The following is a 24,731-nucleotide window of genomic DNA, read 5'->3' as shown; positions in this document are numbered from 1 at the left end:
CCAGCCCACTGTCCGGAGCTGTAACTCCGGTTGTGAGCTGCGCAGAGCAGCCTCCCATCGCTCCTGGTGTTCTGACCCTTGCCACGGGGGCTTGGGTTTGTTTGGGCAATTCACAAAGACGTGATTGAAGTCGGCTCTGGTGCTCGGACACAAGTTGCAATGAGGAGAAGTTTCGCCATGCGTAATAAGGGAGAGAAGGAAAGGAGTCGTGACTGTGGCCGTTTGAAGTCTGCGCCACAAAACCTGGTCACTTCTGGAGAGAGATTTATGTGGTGGGGGATACGTTAGGCGGGAATTTCGGTAAAAGAGTGTGATGTCGTGGTAGCTGAGGAGTCGATCCCTGGCACCGCGAAGCGAAGGCAGGTCGCTTTGAGCCCGGTTGACGAGTGCTCGGGCTTGGGTGTGAGCGGCCGTGTTGCCTGGGTGTCCACTGTGCGCAGGGACCCAGAGGAGGGTGATGAGGCGATCAGGCGGAGGAGATAACTCAAGGATTCTAGCGGCCGGAGAGTGGATTTTGAAAGTGGCGAAATTACGAATTGCAGTTTTAGAATCAGAGAAAATATACTCAGCGGAGGAGTGAACAATTGCTAACGCAATTGCCGCCTCCTCTGCTTCCAGGGATTCTGTCGAATTTGGAATGGACGCACTAGCGACCAGGTTTTGAAATCCGTCTACAACGGCTATTGCGAAAGCTGGGTGAACTGCATATTCGGCCGCATCTACGTATACTGCTGGAGAATTAGGAGGGAAGCGCTTGTGAAGAGCCTTGGCTCTAGCTTCCCGTCTCGCTCGATTATGTTCTGGGTGAGTGTTTTTGGGAAGTGGCGGAATGCATAGGTTGCTGCTAACAGCAATTGGAAGTGTGTGCGTGGCCGTGGTATGACCAGGAACGTTGATTCCAAGTCGGCGCAGCAGTACTTGACCAGTTTCTGTAAGCGACAGCCTTTGATATTGACTGAAGAGATGCGCTTCTACGAGCTCTCCCAGAGTGTTGTGCACCCCTAACTGAAGTAATTTATCCGTGGCTGTTGATTTAGGGAGATGGAGAGCAGTTTTATAGGCAGTGCGGATGAGTCTGTTGAGTTGCTCGGTCTCCGTGGGTGTGAGATAAAGGTAGGGGATGGAATAGGTGATTCTGCATAGGCAAAAGGCCTGAATGAGGCGGCGTGTGTCTGCTTCCCTCATGCCGCGATGACGATTGGAAATGCGCTTAATTAGGGAAGCTGCATTATGAACCGAAGTGCGGATTAACTTTATGGTCTCAGCGTTGGAGCCATTGTCTGAAATATTAAGACCTAAAATTTTGATTTTATTAACCCTGCGAATGGGGGTGCCATCTAGTATGACTTGAATGTTACAGGTATCCCGCTTTTTAAGGTCAATAACTAGGAGTTCCGATTTAGCCGCCGAGCAAGTGAGCCCAATACTATTGGCGTGCTTAACAACAGTGTCAGCGGCCGACTGTAGTTTCGATTCAATTTCGCCATGGTTGCCGGCATTGACCCAAATGGTGATGTCATCTGCGTACAAGGAGTGATTGATGGAAGGAAGTTGGGCCAGTTTCCTTGCTAGCGGGATTAGAGTAACGTTAAAAAGAAACGGGGACAAAACCGCTCCCTGGGGCGTTCCCTTGCTTCCTAGCGTGAAGAGATCGGTTTTGAATGTGCCTAATTGTAGGCGGACGGACCTGCTGCTGAGAAAGGCAGTGACATACCTGTGCGTGCGGGAGCCCACGTTTAGTTCGCTAAGGGACTGTAAAATGGAGAAGTGAGAAACATTATCGAAGGCCTTGGTCAGGTCCAATGCGAGGATGGCTCTGGTGATGTGTGGGAAAGTTGGATTGAGCACATCCTCCTTAAGCTGTAACATGACATCCTGAGTTGAGAGTCCCGCTCGGAAGCCATACATGGTGGAGGGAAAGAGTTGTTCCTTCTCCATGTAGCGGTTGAGGCGATTTAGAATTACATGCTCCATCAGCTTTCCTGTACATGAGGTAAGAGAGATCGGTCTCATATTCTTAAGGTCTAACGGCTTATTATTTTTGGGGATGAAAGTCACCTTAGCTGATTTCCATTCCTGGGGCAGCGTGCCCTGCTCCCATTGTTGGTTCATGTAATTGGTAAGAGCGGCCAGTGATTGCGAGTCTAAATTTCGGAGTGTTTTGTTTGTAACTCCATCTAGACCTGGAGCGGATGTGGTGCGAAGCTTGCTTAGTGCAGCCCACACTTCCGTCTCTGCAATGGGTGCATCCAAGTCTGGATTGGGAGTGAGTCGACTCATGAGTGAGTTTGCCGACCTGTGCAATTTCGTAGTATTGGTAGTAACATACGGGGCTGAAAACTTGGAGGATAACAAGGAAACTCAAGAAAAAAGTGAAGTACCGCGCAATGTATGACGGAAGACAAAAATGGCCCGCATTAAGACACCGAATGATACGTAGAGGAAATAAGGGAACAAACAGGCGTTGCCGACATCCTAGTTAACATCATCAGAAAAAAGTGGACTTGCGCAGGCCACTAATATGAAGGACCGATGATTGATGTGCAGTTAGTGCAGCGTAATGGATACCAAGAGAACAGAAACGAAGTCAATGACAGCAGAGTGTTAGGTCGAGGTGATGAAATTAAAAATGTCGCAGGAATAAAGTGCAATCAACTGTCGCGGGATAGAGGGAATGGGAGATCGCTAGAGAAAACCTCAGTTAAGTGGTAACTGAATAGGTTGAAGATGATGATAATTATGTTTATGATGCTCACAGAGGCGTTTCTTGGGCTGACCGAAAGAGGGCTTAATCACAGCTGAATGAACAGTGTGCCCTAGCTGTTGAATATACAAGTTAACTGGATTTAACGTAACCTAGCGTTCTAAGCTATAAGCCCTGATGAAATACGTCAAATCAATTAAAGCGGTCGTTTTTTAATTGTCAACTCAAACTGCTAATGTGATCGTTTACACTTAATTGTATTGGCAAAAATGAAAGCTCAGAAGCTTTCCATTGAAGCTGGTTCAACATTGTCTGCTCGGTGCACCGGTGTACGAACAATGAGCTACACAAGTATTAAGCCTCTAATCATGCTGTGGATTTCCCAACCTATGGCAAGATAAAGAAAAAGAAACGCGGATACCATGAGAATAAATTGCTTGACTCGTATCCCACGTAGCAAAATGCACTGCATTGGAACATTTCACGTGCAACAGCAGCGCCAGAAGACAGCCTAGGGAGTAGAAGCAAGATTGGAGAGGCGGGATAAACATCTGCCGTCATGACTGCAATAACTCATCGCGAAGCAATAGCGTCCGTAATCTGGAAAAGTTCACATGCGCATAGCATGCGCATGTGAACTTTTCCAGATTACGTACGGACTAACTTATGCTTCCAATAGAACATTCCCAAGCTTAATTTCGGCGAAGCTTAGTGCGTGACACTCCCGCGTTAACGACGAAATACAAATGTGTGGTTGTGTTCAACGGGTCGTATCTATTTGTCCCCAGTGACCCATGTCGGCGACTTCGGACTACTAAGTGTTAGTACTGCCCTCTGAAATTTGTGAAGTGCTTATTGGTAGCATCGCATGACTGAATTTGTGAAGATGAGCGACAGCGTAGTCAAAGGCACCGAATAGGTGTGCTATAGGGGTTGTCTGAACAGGAAAAACTCAGAGGGTCCCTTATGCAATCGCCTAAGACAACTCGAAGGCGAAAGCCATTTTCTTGTTCTTTTTCTTCTCGGTCGACGTGCTGATCCTCCCCTCCAGCGTAACATTCAAAAGCTTTCCGAGTTCAACGTGCTTTTGCACTGCCTCCCTGATCGGAGGCATTACAAGCTTTCTGCTCCTGACATGGTTTTGCAGAGCCTCCGTGATCGGCCCGCCTTTAATCAAGTGACGATGCCCTTCGATGTCGCCACTACGATGTGTCAATTTCTGGCGATCTGTGACGTCATGCTGACGTCATGTTACACTGAGGTCATGTGACTTTTGGTACGCCGACTGCACACACACACACACACTGTCACAAATGAAAGGCCGCTTTCAAACTGCTACGAGACAGAACGGCACGAACCGCTCGCCAAGAAGCGCGAAAAGACGAAAAAACAAGCATCAAAAGACGCCGGCGCGCCGCATCCTCCTCACCCAATCGAGCCAGGCGCAGACGACGCGATCAAACGCCCGGCAAATCCTGGATGTTTCTAGAAGGAAGGGGGGACGCATCCGCGAGCGATGCCGCCGCGATTCGAACCTACGAGAAAGCTCTCGCCCTTTCCCCAGGCTTAGCTGTACTGCACGCAGAAGAAACATCCCGACGCTTCTAGAACCCGGGGGAGAAGGGATAAAAGCGTGCAATCGACGGTAGTGGAGTCAGTGTGGAGTCGAGTCAGTCGGGAAGTCAGTGAGAGAGTCGAGACAGGAGTGAGTCAGTCGGCCCGGATGGTGAAGTTATGCTACGTGTGGCTTCGTTAGCCAAAGAAGACGTGTTTATGATGGTGTGCGGTCAGTCGATCGTCGATTTGGAAGAATCCGATGACGACACCGTGTGAGCCGTGACAAGTCACGACGACGGCTGAGCTACGACGATCAGCGCTGGAGCTGGCGTGAGTGTTTCCTTGAAGAGAAGCATTCGATTACCGTCCAAGTATTGCGGACTGGATACGCCATGGAATATTCAGGACTTTAACGGTCATTGGATAGTTGTAATGCATGCGATTGCATTCGTAGCGTGTGACCTGTTTGTTCAGCTCCCGTTGTGTAAGCACAATCTGGATTATATTGTGAAGTTGTAACTGGTACCAGCCGAGTGTGCACGTGTTTGTGTTATTTGTATTGCCTTAACTGAGAATATATTTCGTTTTCGTTTGTGTTGTCGACTCTCGGCTCTGACTCGGTCTTTGGACCACAACCGGCGTTCGCTGGCGCACCAAAGGACCAACTCTAAATTGTCCGCGCTTTCCTGGTGCGTTTTCGGAGGGCCGTGACGCCAGCCCTTAGAATCCGCCCGGCGATTGCCAACCCGATTAACGGGATCAGTGACAATTATTCTGGCGTCCGCGACACAGGACCTCTTTGGTGCACAGTGTGTCCAAAGTAGGGAGAAAGAGCCTTGAGACGTTGATAGTGCTTGCGAACGATTTTTGAGTGCTGCACCGCGTTCTCGCTAACCTGTGTGCATAGAGTGTTTTGGTATTCGAAGTTAGGCAGAGGTTTTGTGCACGCGGCTAGGTTATCGTTGACGGGCATCATGGATCTTGAGAAGTTAGTTGCCCTTGGTGAGAAGATGGGTTTGTCTGGGGCCGAACTACGGAAGTGGGTCAGCCAAAAGGAAAAAGAAGAAAGAGAAAGAGCTAAGGAAGAAAGAGAGATGAAGGAACAACAGCTGAAAGCAGAGCTTGAAAGAGAGAGGCTAGCAGCTGAGAGGGAGAAAGAAGAAAGAGAGGCGCAGATGGCTGAGAGAGAAAGGCAACGGCAGCACGAATTGGAACTCGAACGGCTCCGTTTGCAGCAGCGCATAGAGACTCCCGTGCAAGCTAGAGTGGAGAGCAGTGAAAGGGAAGATCATAGCTTCCGTTTGAACCCAAGCAAACTGCTTGTGGCGTTTGATGAGAGAAAAGATGACCTTGATGCATACCTGCACAGGTTTGAAACGATAGCTAGAAGCCAAAATTGGCCGGAGCAGCAATGGGCAACAGCTTTGAGCACTTGCTTGAGTGGCGAAGCGCTCAGTGTGTACGGTAGGCTGACTCCTACCGATGCAGCTAATTACGGAAGAGTAAAAGCTGCTTTGCTGAAGCGATTTCGATTCACCGTGGAAGGCTTCCGTGATCGGTTCCGTACGGGAAAGCCAGCTGATGGCGAGACGGCAACGCAGTATGCCGCGCGACTCAGCCATTATTTTGACAGGTGGATCGAACTTTCAGAGACGGCACAGGAGTACGGTGAGCTTAGAGAGCTTTTAATCAGAGAGCAATTTCTCACCAGTTGCCACCCGAGCCTGTCGCTGTATCTGAGAGGAGAGCCAAATCGCTCGAGGACATGCTTGAGTTGGCCGATCAATTCTTAGAAGCGCAAGGTGGCACGAATCTGGCCAAAGTAAAAGAGGAAGTTCACGAAGAGTCGAAGAAATCGGCACCTGAAGAAAACAAGCGTGCACCGGAGAGTGTTCCGCGATGCTTTCTGTGTAACCGGGTGGGCCATCGCGCTAGCAGTTGTCGGACCAACTTCTCACGCCCCAGTGTGATGAAGTGTTTTAAATGTGGACAAACTGGCCACAAAGCAGACGCATGTCGAATCGATGCGAGTAAAGCCCACCAAGCAGCTTGTGCGTATGCCCCGCCAAAAGAGGAAACAGAAGCGATCAAAGATGAATTGGCCGATGTGAAAAGCGGGAAGAAGATGCATTTCATTAGTGCTGCGGTGACAACAGACTCAACTAAAGGAATACCGACACTTAAGGGGAAAGTTGGTGGAAAGGAAGTCACAGTACTAAGAGATAGTGGGTGCTCCACTGTTATCGTACGAAAGAAATTGGTCCGAGAGAGCGAATTCACAGGCAATACCCAACCTGTTCGCTTGCTTGATAGTTCCATTCGAATGCTTCCTGAAGCCAAGATTGAAGTTGAGACCCCTTACTTCAGCGGGAGAGTTACTGCCCTGTGCATGGATAACCCCCTGTTTGACCTAATCGTGGGAAACATCAACGGAGCTCGAGGACCATACGATCCTGAAAGTTTGGGAGAAGCCCCGAAGATGGAGCCCTCGTGAGTTCGGGAACCGCGACACAAAGGAAGCGCGGAAGGGAATCTCATGAAGGATGTCGCCAGAGCTCAGATTGAAGCCGGGGTGTCAGAGAACGGCAACAATGCGGCACCAACGGTCGCTGTACCGACAGTGAAGACGCGCCGAGCAAGTGACATTGCAACTGAGCGGCCACCGTCATCTGCGGCTCAAAAGATGACGAAGGTGGTCGTCCAAGCAAAACACCACGGCGCGCAGAAGTCGGCGAAGCACCGCGAACGTTCTAACGAACGCGACCACGCCTTGCCGGTGTCGAATGTGTCGACGGCAGCAGAGACGCCCCCTCCGGCACCGTCAAATGGAACGGCTCGCAAGAAAAAGAAGAGAAACAAAAAGAGAGCGAGCGAGCACCGAAAGAAGGGGCGCAAGCGCGAGTCTATTTGAACAGGACAGGGTGTTGGAATTGAATTTGTTTGAAATGGTTTGAGTTTTGAATGTGTTATTATTCCCTGTGTCAAATGTGTATGGCTAGTGAGCCGAAGAGCTACTTGCGTTATTTTATGTGTACAATGCTATTGATATAACTGTATAAGCGTTGTAATTGAAGAGCTTTGTTTTGAGCTTTCGCTTTGTTTTATACAAAATGTATGATGGCGTCTTGTACTTATGTACTTGAGTTTATCTTTTGTATGTCGTGACATTGAAATGCCCTGTGAATGGTATTGAGAGTTCTATAATGTGACGCGCATTTTGTGTGGACTGAGTTATGGACTCTGTCTGTGGGACATTCTTGGTCATGTCTATGTGCGCGCTAATTTGTGTTGTTTGAATATTATGTGATAATATTCTTGAAGTGGGGGGCAGTGTCACGAATTAGCGGGTTATAAAGCGCGCGCGAGGCCGCTTTCAAACTGCTACGAGACAGAACGGCACGAACCGCTCGCCAAGAAGCGCGAAAAGACGAAAAAACAAGCGTCAAAAGACGCCGGCGCGCCGCATCCTCCTCACCCAATTGAGCCAGGCGCAGACGACGCGATCAAACATCAAACGCCCGGCAAATCCTGGATGTTTCTAGAAGGAAGGGGGAACGCATCCGCGAGCGATGCCGCCGCGATTCGAACCTACGAGAAAGCTCTCGCCCTTTCCCCAGGCTTAGCTGTACTGCACGCAGAAGAAACATCCCGACGCTTCTAGAACCCGGGGGAGAAGGGATAAAAGCGTGCAATCGACGGTAGTGGAGTCAGTGTGGAGTCGAGTCAGTCGGGAAGTCAGTGAGAGAGTCGAGACAGGAGTGAGTCAGTCGGCCCGGATGGTGAAGTTATGCTACGTGTGGCTTCGTTAGCCAAAGAAGACGTGTTTATGATGGTGTGCGGTCAGTCGATCGTCGATTTGGAAGAATCCGATGACGACACCGTGTGAGCCGTGACAAGTCACGACGACGGTTGAGCTACGACGATCAACGCTGGAGCTGGCGTGAGTGTTTCCTTGAAGAGAAGCATTCGATTACCGCCCAAGTATTGCGGACTGGATACGCCATGGAATATTCAGGACTTTAACGGTCATTGGATAGTTGTAATGCATGCGATTGCATTCGTAGCGTGTGATCTGTTTGTTCAGCTCCCGTTGTGTAAACACAATCTGGATTATATTGTGAAGTTGTAACTGGTACCAGCCGAGTGTGCACGTGTTTGTGTTATTTGTATTGCCTTAACTGAGAATATATTTCGTTTTCGTTTGTGTTGTCGACTCTCGGCTCTGACTCGGTCTTTGGACCACAACCGGCGTTCGCTGGCGCACCAAAGGACCAACTCTAAATTGTCCGCGCTTTCGTGGTGCGTTTTCGGAGGGCCGTGACGCCAGCCCTTAGAATCCGCCCGGCGATTGCCAACCCGATTAACGAGATCAGTGACACACACACACACACACACACACACACACACACACACACACACACACACACACACACACACACACACACACACACACACACACACACACACACACACACACACACACACACACACACACACACACACACCCACACACACACACACTCACTTGAGTATCGATCACGTGACTTTGAACCCACTTTTATTACTTTTTTTTGCATCCTTCAACGCCAACGCCGGTATCGCGAAATATCGAGAGATATTGCCAAATCTCGAAGACGCCGACGGTCACTTTTCGCTTTTGATGAGGCATCTAACGCTTTCGCCATAATAGGGGCCTCATACCTGTTAGCTGATGTTTCGATGGGTGGTATATTCGTCAAAGGCGCCATATGTTTGAAAGGGTTGGTCATTGACGCCTTTGACCAAGATAGGCTCACGTATACGAAAACATCGGCTAGCCTGCCTTATGCCCTTATTCCCCCCCTGCACGTCGGATTTTCTCACTATGATCAGTGCGCACTACAAATAAATGGGCAGTACACATCATTCTGTGGTGATCGTGTCTACAAAACATGAGTGGCTGCTCCGCAGAAGGGCTGCCATAATTTGATACAGAAGGTGATGCCTTTCTGAGGGAGCCGGGCTTTCTGCGAATGTGAGCCACGGACTGCAGCGCAGTGATCGAGTCACTGGCTATGACATGCAACTTCAGTTAACCCTCTAATCTGAGACGCTCAGTGACGACACTAGAATGGTGCCGCAATGAAAAAGAGCGATAAAAACATGCGGGACCCATCACCTGAATATTACAACGTACTGAGGCTACAGTGTCCACAAGAAAGCGGGAAAAAAAAACTAACTTCGCTTATGGACTCTTGCCGAGGTAAAGACACAGAGTGCCTGAGTTTTCAGTGGTGCTGATCTTCTGGAAATGCGGTAACAGGACAGTTCAACATCTTGCAACTCTTCCTATAATTAACTAATTTACAAAAAAATCAGTCTTGAAATCTTAGCTAGATGGCATCTACAACTTTAGGTGCAATCGAAACAATGTTTTGCAAAGAACACGCACTTTTTTCACGGTAAACAAGCATTCATCACAGAGAACAAGAAGACATGCGTTTCGAGACTCTTGCAGTTGCCTTGTTTACATAAGCAACATAAAACTTTCAAAATGTAACAAAAGTTTTCAATGGATTTCGTGAAGGGCCTGCAACGTACGTTGTCACGTAAAGAAACACGTTTTTGTTTTCGTTTTTTTTCCTGCTTTAAAAAGGCCGCAAGAGCTTGGTTTCAATCCATGACTTCGCACAAATCTGCAGACTAGCAGATATCCATTGAGGCATTGAGGTGGGATTTGTCAGTTTATTCGATTTAATTTCATTTTCAGAAACACTGAGAAGAAAGGCGAGGGCGAGCTGTAAATTATGTACTGTGTTTAGGAACATAAGTTATTTAGGGCGTATTTTATTATGAGTTTGAGAAAGGAAAGCAACATAGTTGAAACTATGGCGCCTAATTAAAATACTTCACCGAAGGCTACTGAATAATCTTCATTATTCAAATAAATTTGTGCCTGAGTTGAGTCGCTTATTGAACACGAAAAAGCAAAGTCTGTTAGCGACTGTAACACACGGCTTGGCGCTTTCACCCAGTTGTACAATATAATGGATTTGTAAACTGACGTCAACGAAAATGAGGGAAGTCAAGCCTGAGTGTGCATAGTCCGAAACGCGCGACCGTCATCATAATTTAAGATGGTATTATTTCTCAAAATTAGCTTCTGTGATTCAAAACACGGCAGCGACAAAAGGCGTGTTCGCCAACTTTAAAAGGAACCAGGGGAGGCTAACGGCAGTACGATCGGACGAAAAATATGGAAGAAACTCGGAAAATATTGAAAGAAAAATGAGAGGAAGGGCAGGACGCCCTTTCCAGGTTCCGCCGTCTCGAAGAAGGACCGAGCCACTTTGCAACAAAACTAGTGCTGATTCACAGTTGAGCAGCCGCCCGCTCGTCGCATGCGTTGCGGTTATCAGTCGGCGATTGCCGGTTCGCGCGTGGTGGTGAAAGCCGATATTGTCGTCTGTCTTTGTGTCCGCTACGCTGTCGGAGTCATAGCGGGAATTACGAATCTTTAAGGTCCGTACGCCACGTGGTGCCAAAAACCGCGAACTGAAAGCGATGTCCGGAATTGCTGGGTATGAGTATGTGTACGCTGTGGGCTAGCATTGAAAGTGCGAGTTGCCACGTATTTTCACGAAAACTTCGCGTCTCGCAAGAACGAATCAGATTTCTCGTGTCACGGAGGGCCCGGTTTGTTCGCTGATGCAGGGAACATGCAAAGTCGTAGTGTTCCTTCCTTACCAACGCGTTAACACTGAGGTTAGCACAGCCGAACAAGGGAGCGACTGCGTAGTGCTGCAATTTTGTCGTCTACTAACCCTCCTCGGGAGGACGCTCCTGAATTCCGCTTGGCGGCGCGACAGTCTATGGGCATTACGAATATTCTAGTACACTCTTGCCACAGTAGTGTGTGCAGACACGAATTCCGGACTCGCACAAGAGCGCACTGGTTTTTATTGCCAAGCTTATCGCCAGTCGCCGGTGTCGAATAGTTTGGCTGACATTTGAGGATAGATAAAAGTGAGCCGATTTCCCATTATCATCTATGTCAGTGTGTGTGCGCGCACCTTTCCATAATTTTTGCTTTTATTTCGAAAGCCTGCCCTTAGGCGTAGTACAACTTGGAGTCATAAATACACATACAAGTTTGCGCATGTGTGAAGTCTAACAGTGACCGGTGTAACAGTCTATGAATCTAGCGATCAAGGTTTGGGTTGTCCGCCAGGTTTGAGGCCTGGTGCACGGAGGTGACGAAGACGGCTTAAATGCAGGCCTGTACAAGTTCCCAGCAAGTGTACTGCAGTCACAATAAAGTGTAACGAGAGTTACCAGGATTACTGCGTAGTGACTTATCTCATCGCCACTGCCTCACAAACGTACGATAATTACTGCTCCGCCATCAATGAAAAGTCGCAGGGTCACTTATGCATTGGCCTAACACTTTTCTGTCAATGTATTAGTCCCCTCCCCCCTCACGCTCTGATAGCTTTCTGCACCTAACGCGGTTTTGCACAGCGTCCAGCATCAGAGGCATGACAAGCTCTCTGCGCCTCCCCTTGTTTCGCAATGCCTCCGTGATCGGCCCATCTTTGACCAAGCAACGTCAGGTGATGTCATTATGTGACGTGACAATGACGTCACATATGATTGACGTTACCGACATTTACATTTGTGCTTAACATTTATATTTTAGCGCAGCCTGGGCACGCTTGAAAGTTATTGTTTATGCTTTCGTCTATTCCTTCATGCGTCTGACTTTTTCGTTCCTTTTTTTTGCAATCTTGCAATTTCTTCTAAAATTTTTTGTTTTCTTTTTGCGACTGCTTTTGTTGTTGAGTGTTAATACACGTCAACGTTAATGCCGTTTTCCCCGTTTAGCGTTTTATTATGTATCTATTTTTTTGTATGTACACGTCAGTGTTAATGACATGTCACCATTCTGCATTTCTTCCTGCATTTGTATTTCAATGTTAATACTCCCCCCTACACTAATGCCCCACGTGGATGCTGTAGGTATTCTGACTAAATCACATGATTTTTTGCATCACTCGTGTTCACGCCACCGACAACGACGGTCAGATTTTGCTTTTTAATGAAAAGACTTAGATAGAAAATTTCAAAAGTATGGGTTATTAATCTTTATTGAAATAGCACAGTATATTTGAATAACATCGCAAAACATCAGGAACAAAAGATTGCGCTGGGATTACTTCTATTATAACTCAGATAACAGGAAGTCAAATGAATAAATCAAGGGGAAAAGAGGTTCCAGCAGTGCCACAAACGATCGCTGCTGAAGAATTCTTGGCTCCACCGTTATCCTGCGTTCTGGAAAGCAGTATGGCGCACGAAGTTTGAAGAAAAAAAAAACTGGAACCACACCACCAGTGAAGCGCGACTTCATGCAGCCGTGTCTTCGGACCGAGTTTCTCGTGCATCTGGAAAGCTGAAACAGATTTTGAACAATAACGTCCCGTTTAGAGAGCACCGATAGCTACCTAAAATATCAGGCGACATCCGGAATGTGCGATGAAAATGTAGGAATGAAACATCGTGCTTACAGCAGCAAGGTTCTTGGAAGGAATAAAGTGTGTCCAAGCACTTTCGATCTCCGTCGTACGCAGAGACGGACAAAGAAGGCGCCGGAAGCCGCGCGTCTTCCAGCATACCGAAAAATCAATCGGTACAAAGAGAAAGCACGAATGCTTGAAAACTTCAACCTCAGAGTACGCGTCACTCGTGTGCAACACTGTTATCTTAGCAAAACGTGTGCTCTTTCCCCGCGAGAACATGTCCGAGTGAATATTTTCGATGGCCAGCTCGTACTCAATATCACCTCGCACTGCCCTCCATGTACATTCTGTCGTCAACGGCAACCCGGCTGAGCTTAAGTGACATTTAACGTTCATAGGCCCACAACCGGTAATCGCGTACTGCGGATAATCCCGCGAGGAAGTTTTCCGCATGTTTTCCAGAACCTCTGCTGTCAGGTATGTGAAGAAATCCAGCTTTCGATGTACATTCAGTTTCTCCATGCGCGACAGCAACGAAGACAACGTACTGGCTTGTTCAGTTGGATTTCTCCAAGAATCAGGTTCTTGCAGCGAAGTCGATGAAGTCGTGGTCCCGACTTTAGTGCCTTTGAGACCAGCGCGGACGCTCGGACCCCGCGAGTCGACATCGTAGTAGATCCTTGTATCGCGAGTCTTTCTGTCAGCTCGTTCATCTTCCTCTGAATTAGAGGCAGCAGCTCGTCGTAGTCCGGGTCGCTCAACATCCTTTTCATTTCTTCGAGAGAAGCAATGACGTCTTGAAGTGTCAGTGCATTACATTCCGGGGACGGGTTCTCTGTACCGGCACTGCATCCGTCCCTACTGTGCGTTGATAGTTCCCTGTGCAGCACTTCTTCGCCACACCGCAAACACTCCACAGCATGGTAGTCGCACTCGGTCTCGTTGTGCTTCAGCACGTCTTCGATGGCACCCACGAACTCGCATCCGTGCGCTTCGTTCCAGCAGTGAACCTGCACAACAACAAAAAAGAACAATACGTGGCATATCCGCGTCAATCTCTTAGTCGTGGTGGTCGTGAAGCACGTAGTTGCATTAGTAGGCACAACATCGACGCGCCACCGCAACGAACAAAGACAGTACGAGAATATTACCTTTTCCTTTTCTCTCCCTTTCTTTCTCAAAAAGCCTCAACTGAGATGTAAATAGATAGAAACCATTACCTTGGAATTCGCTTCAAAGCTGTTGCGATTATTCTTTAAACAGCCCCTAAACCACCTCCGATAATTCAAGTAAACGCAGTTCAAGTAAACGCGCGCATCAAGTTAATACCATCACGATGCATGCCAAGCTCGTCAGCGCTACGAGCACCGACGACGCCACGAATTCCAAGAAATAATCTCCGAGGCTTACGGTAATCCCCAGCGCTGGCCGTGACGTCACCATTCGCGTCTGGTCATGGTTGCAGTGGCTTAGCTCGGATATGCCAGGATAACGTAGCGTTAGCAAAGGTTCAGCTGATTGTTCTTAGCTTTCCTGATTGTCTAGGATTAGCTTAATTATCATGCTTATTGCTGCTCCAACGACACACACATGGTATACATATTATGTGGCACATGCTAATTTATTTTGCCAGGCAACTACTTCGGAATCCGATGAGTTAAGCTTCTCCGCTCTTCTGCGCCGTTGAGCGGCATTTGCGCTCTCCTTCTCCATGGCTAAACCACACTGGCAAACGCCAGTCAGAGGCGCTATCAAACGGCTCCAGCGCAGTGTTAGACAGCGACTGCACAGCGAAGGCGAATAGCTGCGCGCGCCGGCGCCAGTACGTCTACCTTGGCTACGACGTCACTCCTCTGGAAAGCGCAGACCGGCGTCAGCGAGTCGCGTGCGGCAGCGGCGGAGTGCGCGGGAGGTGCCTAGAGTTACTGTATATGCTACCTTTAGGTAGCAGAGTTGCGCATCTGTCTTCCAACGCCGCTAGCAACCATGCATTGCGGAGAAGCTGCCGCTTGGGCCAATTTTTTTATTTCATGACGCTGCCGCTGCAGCGAACTGAATTAACACTAGCCATCGACAGCCAAACTTAATCGCCGGTATTCGACACGCCAGACAGGTTAATCGGCGACACGGTAGCAATGTCGCCTGCAAAAACGAAGTGCGACTTCACCGCATAGCTGTGGTTGCTAGCCGGACCTATGCGCAACTCTGCTACCTAAAGGTAGCATATACAGTGACTCTAGAGGTGCCGCCTCCGATGCGCCAGCTGTGTGACATCACTGATCGTCGCGCATGCGCAGCACGGCTCTTGAGGAGCCACGCGAAACTGGCTCGGCTAGGCTAGTGTAGCTAACGATACAAAAACATCTCAGCTACGCGCGTTCGCCGCTCTTCCTCCTCGCAGGGCGAGGACTATTAGCCGCGAGATCGAGCGGAGTCGCCACCTGGCGGCTACTAGCTGAAGCGCGCCTAGTGTGGATTGCTCCCTGCGTCGTCTGCTAGCCACGTCGTGTTTGCATGTGCGCGTACGTCCTCCACGTTCTCAAAGTGCGGTTTGTTCTGTTATGTTAGAGCGAGTTTAACTGCTCGTACGTATACCTAACATACGGTGTACATAAGCTAACGGGATTGCTCGGCTGCATGCGCATTGTAATAAGATCGGTGAGTGCGACTTATGCAGTGAGCTTTAGTTATGCAGTGAGCTTTAGTTGTGGTTAAGATGTCCTTTTATTGTACGGTCGTGATCCCGCTACAACGAAATATTTCTATTAAGTGAAGTCTGACACTTCAGTACTCCAACTGTCCCCTAAAAAAACAAAGGAAAGACACGACAGTGATAAAACGGAGTTGCCGCGCGCAATTTTAACTTGGGGCGAAATTTATGCAGAACCACCCGTGTGCTTAGATTTAGATACGCTTTGAAGAACCCAAGTGTTCAAAATCAATCCCGACGGTCTGCCTTACATTTCTGTCGTATAATTTCACGCAAAACCTCATCCTTTTCTTTTTAGTTTGTCTTGAGCGTTTGTGTGGAGTTATAAGAAGATGGAAGGCAGCGGACATTAGTTAGGAAAAAAAAAGGCACTTATTCCATAAAATAGCCGGACCTTTCTTGCATCACTGTCATGCACGTAATCAATCGATGAAAACTCTGTGCTAAACTTACCTTTTTATTCTGTTACTGGAGCAAGAACAAGTGCGTACGCATTGAACGTATCCACGGCGCTAAAGCGCTGTCAATCCCGAAGCTTTCCTGACTAAACTTATCAACTCTCCTATATTTCATGGAGAACTGAACAATAGAAAAAAAATGCGTATGTGTATTCACGCGAACAGTACTATTGAACTCATTGCACAGGAATATGGGCTGGTATACAAATGAACAAGAAGTAAATTTACACTTATGTAGTTCAGTCGTGCTAGAGCAGTTTGTAGTACACAGAACGCAAGCTAAACACGTACAGAGAAAACAACCAAAAACGTCATATAGTGCTTAGAACAACAGAGTAACAGAGAGCTCAGCTGGTTGGTAAGTATTCATTCTAAAAGGACAGGGCGTGCAAACACGGACACAAGAAAGAATTCAGGACACCACAAACGCCGACTAACAACTGAAGAGACGCACAACGGCTGAAAAGAAAGAAGGCACGAAAACTTATCTGCGCATGCCCATGCAACAGGCACTATCAATCCGGCACGCGTGGCGAACCTATCAATCCGCCACGCGTGCCGGATTGATAGGTTCGCCTGTTGGTTCGCGTGCTGGTGATAGGTTCGCTTGGTACAGAAATGGGCCACCTTTAGTGCGCGTCTCAAGGGCCGTTTTAAAAATGCATCAGAATCTAGGAACGTTGCTTTAAAGCGCGTTCTTCGGGCAATCTCGAGGGTGATACCGCACACGCTAACAGGGTTGCCAGGTTTGGCTACACTGCGCCAGTTTGGCTACTTTTTCGGTCGCCGGCGGCAGAAAACAACGTCTTGGCTACTTGGCTAGTTTTTGGCTACTTTGCGTTCTCCCGATATTTTCCGAAATATAGATATCTGGTAACGTCGCAGTCACTGGGGTTTGAGTTGTGTCAAAACATAGCGGTCATTGCGTATTTCTACCTTCCAACAATAAATTTGACGCTTGCAGCACAGAAATAAAGGCTTCGGACACGTTGCTCGTACTGAGAAAACACTGTTGCTCACTGCCTGAGTTTACCTCACCACCTGTTGCTGAATGCAACCTTGAATTGCAACTTGAAGCAAAAAGAACTATGCACGATACTGCGCACTCCGCATCGCGGGTGCTTTGTATTCAACATCGGAACTCGGATGTCCGACGAACTGCTTCCTTCAATTCATAAGGTTAAGCTCTGAATGCGACTAAAGAATATTAAGTGCGCGCACTTGCAGTCTTGGTCATCCAACAAGAAAAAAATCCGGCAGATCCCACGCACTGTGGGAATCGATGTAATGAGAAGCAGCCAGCAAAGAGCTGTACACATCGCCTTGTTTGTCTTTGAGCCAAATGAAATCATTCATGCCATGGCGTCTACTTCACCATATATCGCATGTTTGCCATGCACGCATGCATGTACAATCTGGTATATACCATGTCAATGAAACGTATATTCTGGTATATACAATGTATGACCTGACATTTATGTTCATCACGCACTCGTCTCGTGCCATACCAAACTTTGGTATATATCCAGTTAACAAAACGGCCGGAAGCGCACCATGACAGGGTCATGTAAATCATGTCGTCCAATATGACATGCATGTCATGATATTCATATCACCACCTCTCATATATGTTCGCCATACAGTCCTGTCGCGTAATATCAATTTTGGTGCATATCAAGCTAGCGAACCGGCCGCGAGCGCACCATGAGTGTGGCATGTAAATCATGCCGTGAATGATATGCATATCATGATTCTCAAGTTATCATCTGTCATTTATGTTTTTCATACAGTCACGTCGCGCAATACCAGTTTTGGTGTATATCATGCTAGCGAAACGGCCGCGAATGCATCATGAGCGTGGCATGTAAATCATGTACATGACTTGCATGTCATGATTTTCATGTTACCACCTCTCATTTACGTTCGTCATACAGTCGCGTCGTGCAATACCAGTTTTGGTGTATATGAAGCTAGCGAAACGGCCGCGAATGCACCATGAGCGTGACATGTAATTCATGACATACATGACATGCATATCATGGTTTTCATCTTACCACCTGTTACTCATGTTCTTCATACAGTGACATCGCGCAATACCAATTTTGGCGCATATCACTCTAGTGAAACGGCCACGATTGCGCCACGAGCATTGCATGTAAATCATGTCGTACGTGTCATGCATGTCATGATTTTCATGTTACCACCTCTCATTTACCTTCGTCATACAGTCGCGTCGCTCAATACCAATTTTGGTGTGTATCAAGCAAGCGAAACGGCCACGAGTGCGCCGTGAGCATGACATGTAAACCATGTCGCACATGTCATGCATGTCATGATTTTCATGTTACCACCTCTCATTTACGTTCGTCATACAGTCACAACGCGCAATACCAATTTTGGTGTATATTAATCTGGCGAAACGGCCACGAGTGCGTCATGAGCATGGCATGCAAATCATGTCGTACATGTCATGCATGTCATTATTTTCATGTTACGACCTCTCATTTACGTCCGTCATAGAGTCGCGTCGCGCAATACCAATTTTGGTGTATTTCAAGTTAAGGAAGCGGCCGCGAATGCATCATGAGCGTCGCATGTAAATCATGACTTACATGACATGCATGTCATGGTTTTCATGTTACGAACTGTTATTCATGTTCTTCATACAGTCACATCGCGCAATACCAATTTTGGTGTATATCAATCTAGTGAAACGGCCGCGAGTGCGCCATGAGCTTGGCATGTAAATCATGTCGTACATAAGATGCATGTCATGATTTTCATCTTACCACATGTCAGTTATGTTCGTCATGCAGAAATGCCTCGTCATACCACTTTTCGTATATATCCATTCATTTACACGGCGGCGAGCGCGCCGAGACCATGTCATGTAAATCATGCTGCACATGAGATGCGTGTCATGATTTGCACGTTAGGACCTGTCATTAATGTTCCTAATAAGGTCATGTTATGCCACACCAATTTTGGTATTCATCCGATTAACGAAACGGCCAGGAGAGCAGAAAGTCGTAGGCGGATAGATAGATAGATAGATAGATAGATAGATAGATAGATAGATAGATAGATAGATAGATAGATAGATAGATAGATAGATAGATAGATAGATAGATAGATAGATAGATAGATAGATAGATAGATAGATAGATAGATAGATAGATAGATAGATAGATAGATAGATAGATAGATAGAAGGGCAGAGGAAAGGAAGGCAAACACTCGCTGTTCCATTCAGGACACTCACAGTGTTTCCCAAGATTTCACTTGCGCAATATGTACAAACGGCGACCCTGTCGGCGAAATTTAATGGACGAGCAAGTTTATTCGTGAATGTGCGCATCTGAATCCCAATATAGATCTAGCTGTACGCTACATGTGTTGCACGAATTGTCCCGTGATCTTAGATAGGAAGGCAGGGCTTTCGTGTATGCAGATGGCGGCAAAACTACTATAGAGCAACGTCAAGCAATTAAATAGCAATATGATGTGACCAGCTCCGCTATTATACCAGTATTCAAAACGTTAAGTCAGTGAAGTTGCCTCAGTTCTTTTTTACTTCTGCTTATATGGCAAGGTTTTGAGCTACTTGGTTCATATATTCAGCAGAGACGTTTAAACGGTCATGATGGTATTTAGCGCAAACACTAGACAACAGACAAAGGAGAGGACGTACTGTTGTGTAATGTTTGCGCTAAATACCATCATGACTGACTTGTTCCAACTCGCCCAACAAGCAACGTTTGAACTGCTCGAAGTAGACAACATGTTAGCAAGATTCGTGAAGAGTGTCATTTTTTCAACAGCGCAAGAGACTAAGTCCCTTCGCACGATATTATTGGTAAAATCAACAGTTTAGGCTTAAAGCGGCCACTTCAGATATTAAAGTGTTCAAACATACTTAAGTACGCCATAGTGTATATATTACTATATAAGGGCACCATATTGTACTTATTCACAAAATCGTCCAAACCCTGTTACATTCAGCCTTTTTAATGAAAATGTCCCAGTTGTTTTCACAGAAGCATCTCTACTTTTGGCTACTTTTTCTGCTCTTAGCTCGAAGTTGGCTACTTTTTGGCTAGTTTTCACGATTTTTTTGCTACATTTTGTCTTTTCGACCTGGCAACCCTGCACGCTGAAGCACATCCGAGTTTTTCGTACCGCCAGCGGCAAATGGTGTATATAAAGACCTCGCCGTTAGTATTGCAAAGAACTGATGGCGCGTGGCCGAGTAGACCTTTTTCAAGCAATCCCAGGACGTCCCGCGGGTGCACGGAGCACCATGGGAAAAGTGTGTACGTCGAGCGACAGCTAGCTGGCTTCTCGGGCGCGCCCGCTATTATTCGCACCGTGAGCACGAAAATAAAAGAACACGTCACCGCTTGTTGACAATATGACATCTTAAATGCTGCACATATCCGAACGTATCTGCATCTATCTCTACGCATGAAATCGGAAAGGAATAACGTAGTCAGGGCATGTATTACCGAGCGGACGTATAACGGACATCGCAGTTAAGCGGCGTGCGCGTTATGGCGTGCCGATACCGTGAAGACGTACCATCGTGAGCTATATGATCTGTAACACCGATTTCATCTTTATTCAACGATTACTTGTACTGCTACAAATGTGACGTATTGTATTGCCATAGATTCCTTTCTGCTTGAGCATTTGGTGTCATGAACACTTTTAGGCTTGCCAACTGCATTTAGCCGTTATGGCCTTTAAAAGGTAATTTCAGTGTTGCATTGGTTGGATCAGATATTGCTCACTATACATATCTACGGCATTGTCACCTGCAAGCAAACACGCGGACACACAACCGGCGTTTGTAAAATGCAACATCTGCACTTAGTGTAAACTAAAGGTAATAGAAGCTTATCGTTTGATATCTATGGTGCGAGCGACACGCGCGCTGTCTAATCAGTGCATTGTATACCCTATTCTACTAAATGCCGACAAAATACTCGCTGGCGTACTCTTTAAATATCAGAGCCTCACCTTGCTCTTGTCGACAGTGTTAATGGACACTGATTCCAAATGCATCTGCGAATTGCATAGACCGCTCCTAGATTTCATCTAGGAAACCGATTTGTATTTTTATTTCGTTTATGCCGTTGGGCAGCTCCGAAGCGTAATTAAAAAAAAAGTTTTTTAATGACGCTTCGGAGCCTTTCAGCTGGTGCAAGAGCGGCACGTGGAGGCACTACAAATAGAAATCGTAGAGAGGCGGTCGCAGCTAAACACTGAACAAGTTCATGATTGAATTACACAGTAATATGTTCCACCTTTCCAAATTCACTTTATCTGACAAGTTCCTTTAAAGGCGCAAGCGGAAAGCCGAAGCGTGAGGCCCGCGCGCTCGTGCTTTTCCCTGCGTTACGCCAAGCGACGACAGCATACGACAGCATAAGACAGCATACGACAGCCCGGGCCCCTATAGTGCGCCGCACTTGATATCATCATCAAGGCGCTCGAAGAACAAGAGGAAGAAGACTTCTGCTTGACGCGAGCGCGCGCTCGATGTGCTACTAATGGCTATGCTATACATGGTTTTGCCAGCGTAACGCCGAGCTACATTGGACGACGACAGCGTACGACAGCCCGGGCCCCGTAAACGGTGACAAACATGATTACTGACAGAAGGTTAGCTCATTCAATGGGCCAAGAAGGGCAATCTTCCTGATCGAATGCAAACGAAAGAATTTGCAGACGACTATTGATGTTTGTAATACTCGACAGTTGGTTGTTTGTAGTTTATGATAATCAAATTCGCAACGCTGATTTCAACGGCTGCATGCAATTACATTTGATGCAGTGAGCATATTGGCAGAAGATATTCTCTGAATCTAGAATCTCACAGGCGTGGTCGGCTGCTGACCCGAAGGTCGACGCCCACCACTACGGCGTTCCTCATAATCACACGGTGGTTTTGGCATGTAAAACCTCAGATATTACTAGAATATCACAGGCAAGTTTCCAATTGAAATTTCTTTTCCATGATGATTACCTTGAGCTGGGCCCTAGTGTACAGGAGGCATGACCTATTTTAAGCGAAGCTTCTATGAGTTACAGATTTCGGCGGCATAGTTCTCGATAAACCCGGTGCCGGCGAGTGTACAAAAATGTGGATGTACACAAATGAGGCCCTCGAAGATGCGCTGGTCGCACGCGTATTTGTACGCGCCGTTTCTCAACAACTGATGCTCTCTCGATCGTGTGCTTGTCGGCGATCAGTCATATCTCATATGGCAATCTGAACTCTTATCCAGGACACTTCTCGTTTCAAGTTGCCACATTGCATTGTTGCATTTGATTGTTTCGCTGATGATCTTCGTTGTTACCTGTAGCAACAGATGTGTTGCGCTGCTAAGCACGTGCGTGAAGATACAACTCCAGCCATGGAGGTAGGAAATAAGTTCGGAGGGAGCATTGCGCAATACAATAAAATGAAACAAAAATAGTATGCTAGGCACGCACACGTCACGCTTCGCTGTCCCCCATTTTCCCGATAGTGGAAGGGCTACAATTTTGTTTTTCTTTGTTGTATTTTTGAGGAAACAGTTGGTGTCGATGGGATGTTCTGTTCGTTCGCAATAAACCTTGGTTGAATGATGTACCTTTTTCTCTCTGTCAGGCATCGCCCTCGTAGCACGGCTGCATGGTGTTGACAGAGAAAGAAAGGTAAAGCGTTCGTACATGTAGATTAGTTTCTGCGCACCAACAACAAGGTGCCGGTAGATTATCTGCAAGTCTGACCACTTCTTCATTATGTGCATTCTGGCCAGTAAGGACAATGTTCCAAGAAACGCCTTTATCGAACGCAATACTCTACAATGCATTCCACGACGAAAATGCTGAGATATGGTAATTGCCATCATGACAGGTAACAGCGGCAACCTAAATAGATAAAACACGACTGGATATACATGTCTGATGAGCGCCTATCAAGGAGGTGATTGTAGTTCGAAAATAGATTTCACCCGAGCAGCGATGCTAAATACAACCATGCGCATGTGTTCAATTCAATTTCAATTCCATACTTTATCTTTCGATGAGAGAGAGAAGCAGTCGCAAAAAGCTACTGCAATGAGCAGCTTCTTAGAATGACAGCAACGGACAGCGCATCAGACAACATAAAAAATGAATAACAGTAAACAGATTGAACAAAACTTACACAAGAAATAATGATAAACGCAAGTGGAAGATTGTTCAACATTGATATAACATGGAACATTGGTTTAAAAACAGTTCTTGCTAGACGAAACACATTACGCCAAAAAATGACAATGGTGAAATAATGCAGCATACATGAACATCGCAAACATTGAATATCACTTCCCCGAACTCACAAGCCACGGTTAAAAAACAAAACAAAACAAAAAAAAAGTAGCACACCGTATTGGTATGTATACTGATGCCACCAGCTGCACTCTAGTTCAACTAGTTTTAATATCTCGGTTCGCCTTCCGTCAGACATGCCATTAGAACGGCAAAGGTCCATTTACACTTGAAATCTTGGCACCCCTTGACACTTGCGCCACAAAACAGTGCGACACCGTGAAGTTTGAACACAAAGCCGGAAACGAGAAGCACTGCTTTTACATCTATAGAGAGGGCGTGTCAAACGAGTACATTCTAAAAATCAGCGTGCGCAGGGTTGTCTATTAGGGGGGGGGGGATGAAATGTTAGCGCCGCTCCCCCTTCTTTCTTTCCAACATCTTCCCTCAGAGGTCCTTTCCTTACGACCAGGTATCAAGTGGGTGCAAAGACCAGGTAACAAGTGTGCGTCCCCCCCCTCCCTTCCCCGCCCCACCCCTGTGCCCACGCCTATGATCATAAAACAGGCGCTTCTGTCATCCCAAACAATTGTTACCTCATAGACGATATAGCTGCGGCAAACAGCACGCATACTCACATTAGGTAGTACAATGTTAGCGATACTCAACAGAGCGCTGATAGCAGGCGGAACAAAAGGTTGCCGGAATTAAGGTTTTACAATTGCATACGAAGGCCCGGGCATTCCCAGCGTTGACGCCATATTCTGGTGTTCTGGCTGAATTAAAGTTAGCACGAAGACTCAATATTACAAATACAGAACGGAGGTTCTCGGTCTTCATTATCCAGAGCAATAAGTTACTAAATGAAGGCACATAAAAAATTTCAGCTCTGGGTGAATAATTTTTTTTAGATGGTCAAGATATTTCACCTGTTAGCACAAAATACAACGTACAAAAAACATTTAGATACGACTACTTCACAAGGTAGGCAAGTGTTTTATCAGAGCATCGCTAAGATATTCACGCAGGTACGTTAATTGGAAAGAAGGTTGTAGCGGCGCAGTGTGCCATCCCTGCTGACGAGTTCTGGTCTTCGCTGTCCTGCTGCGTTGTGGCCGGCACTTTCACGCACAGAAATTCGTAGAGCAGTCTCTCGAGAAAACAAGCGGCACTCCAGGCAGTCGAGCGTTTGGCCTGCGCTCTTTATTGCTATTGAAAGCAAAAATGCATATTAAAAAGCAACGTTCCACTCAGAAGGTAATCATTGCTTTTCAGAGTATCATGTGTTATCCGGAATGCGTGATGAGAATGCACGAGCGATTCTTCATCATGCTTACAATAGCAAGGCTCTTGAAAGCAATAAAGTGGAGGCCAATATTTATGTTTCGCGTCGAATGCAGTGACCGTTAATGAAGGCTCCGAAGACGCAGACCCCTCCAGCATACCGTAAAACTCAGTCTTCACATAGAGAAAGTATGCATCCTGAAAGACTTCAATCCTAGAATA

At 46.8% G+C, this 24,731-nt stretch overlaps 2 protein-coding genes across 2 annotated transcripts in view; both read right to left on the bottom strand.

The window, feature by feature from the left end:
• LOC119406288 (TNF receptor-associated factor 3-like) overlaps positions 1-24,731 on the bottom strand; it is a 353,808-nt gene that overhangs the window by 228,990 nt on the left and 100,087 nt on the right. The gene's annotated exons all lie outside the window — the stretch shown is intronic.
• The window catches only part of LOC125760023 (uncharacterized), a 54,835-nt gene continuing 42,546 nt past the window's right edge, over positions 12,443-24,731 (bottom strand). Inside the window, exon 2 of the mRNA XM_049419612.1 lies at positions 12,443-13,769. Coding sequence (XP_049275569.1) covers positions 13,269-13,769 — 501 coding nt within the window. The 3' untranslated portion in view covers positions 12,443-13,268. The remainder of the gene's footprint in view (positions 13,770-24,731) is intronic.

The sequence above is a fragment of the Rhipicephalus sanguineus genome, chromosome 10, assembly GCF_013339695.2.
Source record: "Rhipicephalus sanguineus isolate Rsan-2018 chromosome 10, BIME_Rsan_1.4, whole genome shotgun sequence".
NCBI classification, from domain to species: Eukaryota; Metazoa; Arthropoda; class Arachnida; order Ixodida; family Ixodidae; genus Rhipicephalus; species Rhipicephalus sanguineus.
The sequence above is the reverse complement of the archived record's forward strand: the minus strand, read 5'-3'. Positions and strand labels throughout refer to the sequence as shown.